The following is a 12,246-nucleotide window of genomic DNA, read 5'->3' as shown; positions in this document are numbered from 1 at the left end:
TATAGATAAGATTATATACAGTGAGCAGGGCCCGTGTAGTAGAATACAGTCACTGCACGGGCCCCGCTGTCATTATAAAACCAGATGCGACTCCCACCCCCTGTATTGGGGGTCATTCACACCACAGGGACACTGTTATGGAGGGGATCTGTGGATGACAAATAGCATAAGATGCTATATATGTGTCATCCACAGATCCCCCCATTACAGTGTCATCCACAGATCCCCCCATTACAGTGTCATCCACAGATCCCCCCCATAACAGTGTCATCCACAGATCCCCCATAACAGTGTCACCAACAGATCCCCCATAACAGTGTCACCAACAGATCCCCCATAACAGTGTCACCAACAGATCCCCCATAACAGTGTCACCAACAGATCCCCCATAACAGTGTCACCAACAGATCCCCCATAACAGTGTCACCAACAGATCCCCCATAACATTGTCACCAACAGATCCCCCATAATAGTGTCCTCAACAGATCCCCCATAACATTGTCACCAACAGATCCCCCATAACAGTGTCATCCACAGACCACCATTAGTTCAAAACCCACCAAAAGCACACCTCAAAAACCTAGGTGCGTCTTATCGGCAGGTGCATCTTATAGTGCGAAAAATACGGTATATATTGATTTTCACTTTTTCCCAATATATGGGATTGAAGCACAGTATAGAAATGCAATGTGCTGCGATAAACGGTTTCTGCCGCAGACAAAAAAACTGTGTGCAGATTAAGTGAAATTTGTATATATATTGATTTTCACTTTTTCCCAATATATGGGATTGAAGCACTCAGATGGTATGGAAATGCAATGCGCTGTGATAAACAGTTTCTAGCGCAGATAAGTGTGAGGTGTTTGTACTGCCCTGGCATTTGAGGGTCTCCGCAATCATTACATGTGTGGCCAGCATTAGGAGTTTTTGCTATTCTCCTTATATTGAGCATACAGGTAATGAGATTTTTTTTTTCCGTCCAGCCTCTGGGCTGAAAGAAAAAATGAACGGCACAGATTTCTTCATTCACATCGATCAATGTGGATGAAAAAATATCTGCCCAAAAAAAAAAAAGGAGGGGAAAGGCGTCTGCCAGGACATAGGAGCTCCGCCCAACATCCATACCCACTTAGCTCGTATGCCCTGGCAAACCAGATTTCTCCATTCACATCAATCGATGTGGATGAATAAATCATTGCCGGGATTTTTTTTTTTATATATATACAAAGTGTTTGCCAAAGCATATGAACACCGGCACCTCCTCAGCTCATATGCCTCGGCAAACGTAACTTTTACTGCAGAGGAGAAATCTCGTCTTGCAGCGCCGCATACACCGACTTTTGTGTAATCTGACAGCAGCGCAATGCTTCTGTCAGAATGCACATCAGTGTTGCAGCTAGTCGATCGGTTGGTCCACCTGGAAGGTAAAAAAAACAAAACCCAAAAAAAACTGCCCGCAACGCAATACATTTTATTATCATTATAATAACATTTGAACAGAACATATAAACTTTATTTAACTTTTTTAACTGAACGTTAACTTTTTTTTTTTTTTTTTACCTTTATAGCACAAACCTCTCCTTCCCGATGGGACAACGTGCAAACCGCAAATCGCCCAAAAATGTGGCGAAGTACATTATCACTTTGTCCCAGGTGAAAGGAGAGGTTTGCAGCAGCTGTGTGTGAATGGGCCCTAATAGCCCTGTGTGCCTGTCCTGTGAGATGCAATCCCTATGCTAAGTGTACCTGTGTGTGGTACTTCCGGAAACACTCCCCTAAGCATAGGGCAGGGTGGGCAGGGCAGTCAGGACAGAAATAGCGGGTGTCACGCCTTATCCCGCTCCTGCTACAGACACAACATCTTTTTCGGGATGACGGTTGGGTTGAGGTACCAGCAACGACATTGGGGAAATGTTGCTCGTGTAGACGGCTTACTACACTGGTGGACGGAACCTCCTGGATACAGGAGGTTCTCAATGATCTCTTCCTGAAATTTGAGGAAGGATCCTGTTCTCCCAGCCTTAATGTAGAGAACAAAACAATTATATGCAGCCAATTGAATTAAATATACAGACACCTTCTTATACCAGCGTCTGGTCCTGCGGGAAAGGAGATAAGGAGCCAACAGCCGGTCAGTGAAGTCCACCCCTCCCATGAGTGAATTATAGTCGTGGACACAGAGGGGCTTTTCAATGACACTGGTAGCTCGTTCAATTTGGATTGTCGTGTCTACGTGAATGGAGGAGAGCATGTAAATGTCACGCTTGTCTCTCCATTTCACCGCGAGCAGTTCTTGGTTACACAAGGCAGCCCTCTCCCCCCTTGCAAGACGGGTGGTAACAATCCGTTGGGGGAAGCCCCGGCGACTAGGTCACGCGGTGCCACAGCAGCCAATCTGTTCTAGGAACAAATGCCTGAAGAGGGGCACACTTGTGTAGAAATTGTCCACATAAAGATGGTACCCCTTGCCAAATAAGGGTGACACCAAGTCCCAGACTGTCTTCCCACTGCTCCCCAGGTAGTCAGGGCAACCGACCGGCTCCAGGGTCTGATCTTTACCCTCATAGATCCGAAATTTGTGGGTATAGCCTGTGGCCCTTTCACAGAGCTTATACAATTTGAGCCCATACCGGACGCACTTGCTTGGGATGTATTATTTGAAGCCAAGGCGCCCGGTAAAATGTATAAGGGACTCGTCTACACAGATGTTTTGCTCAGGGGTATACAAATCTGCAAATTTCTGGTTGAAGTGGTCTATGAGGGGCCGAATTTTGTGGAGCCGGTCAAAAGCTGGGTGGCCTCTGGGACGGGAGGTGCTGTTATCCTTTTCGTCGGTTGGTCCCAGCAGAGGAGCACACATCACTGTGAGTACACCAAACACTACACTTAGCCCCCAGATCACCCCAATTAACCCCTTGATCACCCCTGTCAATCACTAGTGAAAGGGAAAAAAGTGATTGTGATCAGTGTAAACTGTCACTTTTTTTTCCCCACTAGTATTGACGGTTAGGTTTTAGGTTAGTTTAGGCCCTATTGTTAGGTAGTTATCGTCGGTTAGCGTCCAGCCCACCGCACTGCAGTCACTGATTCGCTGATTAGCGTATCGCTAATCAGCATTTATACTTTTATAGTATCTGTAAGTGATCAGAAATGATGACAGTCAGATCTATAATAGTATTAGTGTCACCTTAGTTCGCCCTCCACCCAAAACGCAGTGTTTGTCCGATCAGGCCTGATCGGTCGCCCACATGTGCGTTCACCCACGTCCGCCCCAGTGACAAAATTATTTATTTATTTTTATCACTGCACAATCACTTTACAAGCGCTGCGGCGATAAAAAATCGCAGCGGCTTCCGGTAATCCGCTAGCCTCCCATTTGTAAGACAGGCTTGCTTTTTTTCTTGGGTAGTCTCAGGGAATACCCCCTAAATTTAGTTGACCAAATGGCAAGTAAGGGGTATTCTTCTGAAGAGACCTACAGGCTTCTGACCCAGTCGGGTGAGGAATAGGAACCCTCATTTGACGAATCCAGCGGGTCAGAATACGAACCTGTAGAAAGCAGTGGCAGTCTGACCCAAAAATCGGACGATGAGGTTGAGGTCCCTGATACCACCAGGCGTACCCGGCCCCGTGTTGCTATACCACAGGTTGCGCAGGAGCCGCTTCAAGGGCAGCAGAGTGGAACTGGCGCTGTTGGATAACGTGGTGAGGCATACACTAGCAGCGCAGCCCATCCTGGACCTAGTGCCAGCACTGCCGTAGAACATGGTGAAGTGGCGAGCACCAGAAGGGCAGTTGAAGCTGGTACGGGGGCACGTGCATTAGTTCCCCCATCGCAGCCACCGCACAGACAGGCCAGTAGAGCCCCTAGAGTCCCTGAGGTGCTGTCAAACCCTGATTGGCAGCCCCCAACTTCAGCCTCAGCAGTTGTTACCCCTTTCACCGCCCAGTCTGGAGTTTGGGTTGAGACAGCTCAGATCGGATCGGCACTGGGGTTTTTTGAGCTGTTCTTGACTGCGGAGCTTTTGGACTTAGTAGTGGCAGAAACAAATCGGTATGCCACTCAATTTATAGCCGCCAACCCGGGAAGCTTTTATGCCCAGTCTTTCCGGTGGAAACCTGTCCAAGTTTCCAAATTTAAAACTTTTCTGGGCCTTCTCCTCAACATGGGCCTGACAAAAAAAAGCGTGAATTGCGGTCATATTGGTCCACAAACCCAATTCATCACATGCCCATTTTCTCTGCTGCCATGTCCAGGACACGATTTGAGACCATCCTGCGTTTCCTGCACTTTAGTGACAACAGCACCTCTTGTCCCAGAAGCCACCCAGCTTTTGACCGGCTCCATAAAATTCGTCCCCTCATAGACCACTTTAACACCAAATTTGTAGATTTGTATACCCCTGAGCAAAACATCTGCATAGACGAGTCCCTTATACATTTTACCGGGCTCCTTGGCTTCAAACAATACCTCCGAAGCAAGCACGCCCGGTATGGGGTCAAAAGGGCCACAGGCTATACGCACAAATTTCGAGTCTATGAGGGTAAAGATCAGACCCTGGAGCCGGTCGGTTGCCCTGACAACCTGGGGAGCAGTGGGAAGACAGTCTGGGACTTGGTGTCACCCTGTCACGGCTGAGGATGGGGAAAACCCTCAGCTGTGCGATGACGGAAGATGTTAGTGGCTGCCCGGCCAGGACGACAGAATTAGGGAGCAGGTCACCTCCTAACGCATCCCTAATCTGACCCTAACTCCTAGCTGCATGAGCCGACCTTGAAGGTAGGAGGGCCCATGCTCAGGAACCTCGGATCCCTACTCACCCTTCGCCGATCCCTGAACTAGGAGCTGGGTAGACCACCTGTTCCTCCTGGATGCAGAGAAACAGAAATCTAAAACTGGCCGAGCTGCAATGGGATGTAACCATAAACACTATGGATATGGCAGGAGAGTGAAAGACTTCCACCTCTACCTGCCACAGACATGCTGACTGGATCCCTGGACACAAGTGCTGGCTGTCCACACACAAATATAAAAGGACACAGCACACATAAACACACAGGGACCCAGAACCATAGCTGCAATTATAACAGACACCAGATAGACATAAACTTAACATCACATAAACATATAGTATCACAATTTATGACCACAAGGGTGGCCCTCACTGGCAGATGGTATATGGGACCAGGAGAGTGCCTCCAGCTTACTACAAGGCTGGAGTACCCCCCAGACCTCTGCTCTCAACTGAGGCTAAATAGCCCTTGTAGCCACACCCACGCAGACACACCCAGTGTTCACACAAAGAGGGAGTTAACCCTTCCTGCACCAGGCAAGGGATGGAAGCCACTTAAAGGGGAAGTGTCCAAATGAACATCACACTGCAGCTGTTACCGCAGGCAACGACATGCGTGGCAACCATGTCCTGGGAGTCAGCCAGAAGGCCGAGACACTGCCACCACATGTACACAATACCAAACATTGCCACGGGCAGCCACAGTGAAGGGAAGTATCACAGTGCACAAACCTAAACCTCGTGCACACCAAACACATAAACGGCACCCCTAACAAAGACAGGTTGCCAGGTGCAACCGCATACCTATTGCAGCAAGCTGCCTAGCAACGCTCAGGCTGCTCTGCTGCCACATAAACAATGTTGCCAGCGGCAACCAAGGGTGAGGCAACATACTTTAGCCCTCACCTGTGATTGACAACAAACCAAGACTGCAGGCAACTGCATGCGGTTACAGGAGTCACAACCATGACCATGGACGTGACACACCCTTATTTGGCAAGGGGTACCATCTTTATGTGGACAATTTTTACACAAGTGTGCCCCTCTTCAGGCATATGTTTTTAGAACAGATTGGCTGCTGTGGAACCGCGCAACCTAGCCGCCGGGGCTTCCCCCAACAGCTCGTTACCACCCGTCTTCCAAGGGGGAGAGGGCTGCCTTGTGTAACGAAGAACTGCTTGCAGTGAAATGGAGAGATAAGCGCGATGTTTACATGCTCTCCTCCATTCATGCAGACACAACAATTGAAATTGAACGAGCAACTGGAGTCATTGAAAAGCCCCTCTGTGTCCACAACTTTAATTCGTTCATGGTAGGAGTGGACTTCAATGACCAGATGTTGGCTCCTTATTTACTTTCCCGCAGGACCAGACGCTGGTATAAGAAGGTGTGTGTATATTTAATTCAATTGGCGCTGTATAATAGTTTTGTTCTCTACAGTAAGGCTGGGAGAACAAGATCCTTCCTCAAATTTCAGGAAGAGATCATCGAGAATCTCCTGTATCCATGAGGTTCCGTGGCCCCAACCACCAGTGTAGTGAGCCGTCTACACAAGCAACATTTCCCCAATGTCGTTGCTGATACCTCAAACCAACCGCCACCCCAAAAAAAAAATCCTTCCTGACTGCCCTGACCACCCTGCCCTATGCTCAGGGGAGTGTTTCCGGAAGTACCTCACAGAGGTACACTATTAGTATAGGGATTGCGTCTCACAGGACACAGGTAAGCAAAAAAGTTAATGTTCCAAAAGTTCAATAAAGTTTTTCAAAGTTAATGTTCTGTTTCAAATGTTATCTAAAGTTAATGTTAATAAATTTATTGCGTTGCGGCATGTTTTTTAGTTTTGTTTTGTTTTTTTACCTTCTAGGTGGACCAACCAATTGACCAGCTGCAGCACTGATGTGCATTCTGACAGATGCTGTCAGATTACACAAAAATCGGTGTATGCGGCGCTGCAAGACGAGATTTCTCCTCTGCAGCACAAAAAAATACGTTTGCCGAGGCTTATGAGCTGAGGGGCGGTGTTCATATGCGTTTGCAAACACTTTGTATATAAAAAATAAAAATAAAAAAATTCCGGCAATGATTTATTCATCCACATTGATTGATGTGAATGGAGAAATTGGGTTTGCCAGGGTATACGAGCTGACTGGGTTTGGATGTTGGGCGAAGCTCCTATGTCCTGGCAGATGCCTTTCCCCTCCATTTTTTTTTTTTGCAGTTTTTTGGGCAGAGATTTTTTCATCTACATTGATCAATGCGAATGAAGAAATTGGTGCCGTTCATTTTTTCTTTCAGCCCAGAGGCTGAACCGAAAAAACAAACAAAAAAAAACTCATTACTGTATAAGGAGAATAGCAGAAACTCCTAATGCTGGCCATATATGTAATGATTGTGGAGACCCTCAAATGCCAGGGCAGTACAAACAACACACAAATTACCCCATTTTGGAAAGAAGACACCCCAAGGTATTCGCTGATGGGCATATTGAGTCCATGAAAGATTGAACTTTTTGTCCCAAGTTAGAGGAAAGGAAGACTTTGTGAGAAAAAACAAAAAAAGAATAAATTTCCGCTAACTTGTGCCCAAAAAATTAAATCTCCTATGAACTCGCCATGCCCCTCACAGAATATCTTGGGGTATCTTCTTTCCAAAATGGGGTCACATGTGGGGTATTTATACTGCCCTGGCATTTTAGGGGCCCTAAAGCGTGAGAAGAAGTCTGGAATCCAAATGTCTAAAAATGCCCTCCTAAAAGGTTCTCAATGTAATTTGGGCTCCTTTGCGCACCTAGGCTGCAAAAAAGTGTCACACATGTGGTATCGCCGTACTCAGGATAAGTAGGGCAATGTGTTTTGGGGTGTCTTTTTACATATACCCATGCTGGCTGAGAGAAATAGCTCTGTCAAATGACAACTTTGTATAAAAAATATGAAAAAGTTGTATAAAAAATATGAAAAACTCCTAATGCTGGCCATATATGTAATGATTGTGGAGACCCTCAAATGCCAGGGCAGTACAAACAACACACAAATTACCCCATTTTGGAAAGAAGACACCCCAAGGTATTCGCTGATGGGCATATTGAGTCCATGAAAGATTGAACTTTTTGTCCCAAGTTAGAGGAAAGGAAGACTTTGTGAGAAAAAACAAAAAAAGAATAAATTTCCGCTAACTTGTGCCCAAAAAATTAAATCTCCTATGAACTCGCCATGCCCCTCACAGAATATATTGGGGTATCTTCTTTCCAAAATGGGGTCACATGTGGGGTATTTATACTGCCCTGGCATTTTAGGGGCCCTAAAGCGTGAGAAGAAGTCTGGAATCCAAATGTCTAAAAATGCCCTCCTAAAAGGTTCTCATTGTAATTTGGGCTCCTTTGCGCACCTAGGCTGCAAAAAAGTGTCACACATGTGGTATCGCCGTACTCAGGATAAGTAGAGCAATGTGTTTTGGGGTGTCTTTTTACATATACCCATGCTGGCTGAGAGAAATAGCTCTGTCAAATGACAACTTTGTATAAAAAATATGAAAAAGTTGACTTTTACAGAGATATTTCTCTCACCCAGTATGGGTATATGTAAAAATACACCCCAAAACACATTGCCCTACTTCTTCTGAGTATGACGATACCACATGTTTGACACTTTTTTGCAGCCTAGGTGCGCAAAGGGGCCCAAATTCTAAAGAGCGCCTTTAGGATTTAACAGGGCATTTTTTACGCATTTGGACTTCAAACTACTTCTCACGCTTTCAGTCCCCTAAAATGCCAGGGCAGTATAAAAAACCCACAAGTGACCCCATTTTGGAAAGAAGACACCCCAAGGTATTTCGTGAGGGGCATGGCGAGTTAATGTAAAATTTTATTTTTTGTCACAAGTTAGTAGAATATGAGACTTTGTAAGAAAAATAAATAAATAAATATTCATTTTCTGCTAACTTGTGCCCAAAAAAATAAAAATTCGAGGAACTCGCTATGCCCCTCACGGAATACCTTGGGGTGTCATCTTTCCAAAATGGGGTCACATGTCGGGTATTTATACTGCCCTAGCATTTTAGGGGACCTAAAGCGTGAGAAGCAATTTGGAATCCAAATGTGTAAAAATGCCCTGTAAAATCCTGAAAGTATGGGTATATGTGAAAAGACACCCCAAAACACATTGCCCTACTTCTTCTGAGTACGGCAATACCACATGTGTGACACTTTTTTGCAGCCAAGATGCGCAAAGGGTCCCAATTTCCAATGAGTACTTTCAGGATTTCACAGGGCATTGTTAGGCATTTGGATTCCAAACTACTTCTCAAGCTTTAGGGCCCCTAAGATGCAAGGGCAGTATAAATACCCCACATGTGACCCCATTTTAGAAAGAAGACACCCGAAGGTATTCCGTGAGGGGTATGGTGAGTTCATGTAAAACTTTATTTTTTGTCACAAGTTAGTGGAATATGAGACTTTGTAAGGAAAAAAATAAATAAATCCTTTTCCGCTAACTTGTGCCCAAAAAAATATTCTAGGAACTCGCCATGCCCCTCACAGAATACCTTGGGGTGTCTTTTTTCCAAAATGGGGTCACTTGTGGGGTATTTATACTGCCCTGGCATTTTAGGGGACCTTAAGCGTGAGAAGTAGTTTGGAATCCAAATGCGTAAAAAATGCCCTGTGAAATCCTAAAGGTGCTCTTTAGAATTTGGGCCCATTTGCGCACCTAGGCTGCAAAAAAGTGTCAAACATGTGGTATCGCCGTACTCTGGATTTCACAGGGCATTTTTACGCATTTGGATTCCAAACTACTTCTCACGCTTACGCTTTAGGGCCTCTAAAATGCCAGGGCAGTATAAATACCCTACATGTGACCCTATTTTTTGTCACAAGTTAGTGGAATATGAGACTTTATTATTTTTTTCTCCTTACAATCATTTTCCGCTAACTTGTTACAGAAAATAAAAACTTCCATGAACTCACTATGCCCATCAGCGAATACCTTAGGGTGTCTACTTTCCGAAGTGGGGTCATTTGTGGGGTATTTCTACTGTCTGGGCATTGTAGAACCTCAAGAAACATGACAGGTGCTCAGAAAGTCAGAGCTGCTTCAAAATGCGGAAATTCTAATTTTTGTACCATAGTTTGTAAACGCTATAACTTTTGCGCAAACCAATAAATATACACTTATTGCAATTTTTTAAATCAAAGACATGTAGAACAATAAATTTAGAGAAAAATTTATATAGAAATGTAGTTTTATTTGAAACATTTTACAACTGAAAGTGAAATTCAATTCTGCGGAAAGTCAATTTCGATTAATAACTAAAAAAGTAAAAATGTCAGCAGAAATGAAATACCACCAAATGAAATCTCTATTAGTGAGAAGAAAAGGAGGTAAAATTAATTTGGGTGGTAAGTTGTATGACTGAGCAATAAACCGTGAAAATAGTGTAGTGCAGAATTGTAAAAAGTGGTCTGGTCATTAAGGGGGTATAAACTAGGGGAGCTGAGGTGGTTAAAAAGCGGGTTAATATTTTTTTTTTAACTTTTAAGAATTGCTTCTAAAATTCTTAACCTTCTAACGTCCTAAAAAAAAAAAGGACATTTACAAAATGATGCCAGCATAAATTAGACATGTGGGGAATGTTAAGTAATAAATATTTTATGAGGTATTTCTTTCTGTTTAAAAAGCAGAGAAATAGAAATTTAGAAAATTGCTAATTTTTCTAAATGTTTGGTAAATTTGGGATTTTTTCATAAATAAAGGTGAAATATATGTGTATGTATGACTATTATAAAGTACAATGTGTCACGAGAAAACAATCTCAGAATGGCTTGGATAAATAAAAGTGTTCCAAAGTTATTACCACATAAAGTGACGCATGTCGGATTTTCAAAAAATGACATGGGCAGGAAGGTGAAAACTGGCCCGGAGTAGAAAGGGTTAAATTGCATGTTGAGCCAATCTATCCTTGTATGTTTACGCAGTAGATCTGGAGCATTTACAGGGGGCTTTTGACTTGACAACACATGTATAATTAACTTAAAATAATGCAAGAAATGCACAATAATGTAACAGTGCATATTAGAATTGATATATTGATATATTGACAAGTAATTCTTTTTTTTTTTTGTTTTTTTATTTATATACAGGTTATAAATGCAGGACTTGTGTCATTTGGTTGTGCAATGATGTGCTGTGTCACTTACCAGCTATTAAAATATCTGCCTCATATCAAAGAAACGTTTACCCAACTTGAATTCCACTTGCCAACAGTTCGTTTCCTATCCCTGCCTAACTTCGATTTCACAGAAGTTCTTTAAGGAGACATTTTCTTGAAAGATTATCCAAAATTGGGTCTGGGCTTCAGTCTCCAAGCAGCTAATTGTCATAATTTCATAAAAAGTTTAAAAAATTTAAATAAAAATATTTTGAAATTACAATGAAATGTATTTGTTTAAATGTTATCACATGGCATTTATGTTTCTGTTTTATTAGATCACACTGTAAAGCATTTGGCTTTCAACCCATTTATGCTGTAACCACTTTTATTTAGTTTTTTACTCTTTGCCTTTCTAAGGCCATAACTTTATTTTTTCATTCACATAGCAAGATGAAGTGTTGCATTTTTGAAGGACATGCTGTACTTTATATTTTTCACGTAGTAGGTGGCTAAATCTAAATGGTAGAATTGAAAAAAAAAATGCAATTATATGATTAAAATATAAAATACATAAATAAGTAAAAAGTTAGTTTTTTTTAATCTCTATATTCTAACACCCATAATTTGTCTTATATTTATGTTTAAAGAGCTGTGTTAGGGCTATTTTTGTGTTGGCCTATCTATAGTTTTTAGGCTTCGTTCACATCACCGTTCAGCCTTTCCGTTCTCCTGCTCCGTTTAGGCTCGGGAGAACGGAAAGGACGGATAAGCACATAACTGACACCAAACTGAGTCAAACGGAGCCTGAGGACCCCATAGACTATAATGGGGTCCGTTATGTTTCCGCTCAGAAGATAATTTTTAAGCGGAGACAAAAGTTGTGCATGCAGGACTTTTGTCTCCACTTAAAAATGATCTTCTGAGCGGAAACATAACGGACCCCATTATAGTCATGGGGTCCTAAGGGCTCTGTTTGACTCAGTTTGGTGTCAGTTATGTGCTTATCCGTCCTTTCCGTTCTCCTGCCCCTAAATGGAGCAGGAGAACGGAAAGGCTGAACGCTGATGTGAACAAAGCCTTAATGGTATCATTTTGGAGAATGTATGGCTTTTTGATACATTTTTTTTTAATTCTTTTGGGGAGGTGTTGCAATAAAAAAAACTGTAAATCTTGATTTTCTTCCCATTACTAGTGTCACAACCAGACAGCTGAGAAGCTCTGACAGAAGCCTTTCAGAACCTCCTCCTTGAGTTTTCTTTGTTGTGCTGTTCAGTTCCTCATCTCGTTAGCCTCTCTCAGCTGTCAT

General features: G+C 43.2%; 1 protein-coding gene across 1 annotated transcript in view; it reads left to right on the top strand.

The window, feature by feature from the left end:
* KMO (kynurenine 3-monooxygenase) overlaps positions 1–11,628 on the top strand; it is an 866,528-nt gene extending 854,900 nt beyond the window's left edge. The window contains exon 15 of the mRNA XM_044291809.1: positions 10,930–11,628. Coding sequence (XP_044147744.1) covers positions 10,930–11,100 — 171 coding nt within the window. The 3' untranslated portion in view covers positions 11,101–11,628. The remainder of the gene's footprint in view (positions 1–10,929) is intronic.
* The last annotated feature ends 618 nt before the right edge of the window (positions 11,629–12,246 follow it).

The sequence above is a fragment of the Bufo gargarizans genome, chromosome 4 (genome assembly GCF_014858855.1).
Source record: "Bufo gargarizans isolate SCDJY-AF-19 chromosome 4, ASM1485885v1, whole genome shotgun sequence".
Lineage (NCBI taxonomy): Eukaryota > Metazoa > Chordata > Amphibia > Anura > Bufonidae > Bufo > Bufo gargarizans.
Note: the sequence above shows the minus strand (reverse complement) of the source record. Positions and strands in the feature narration are given on the sequence as shown.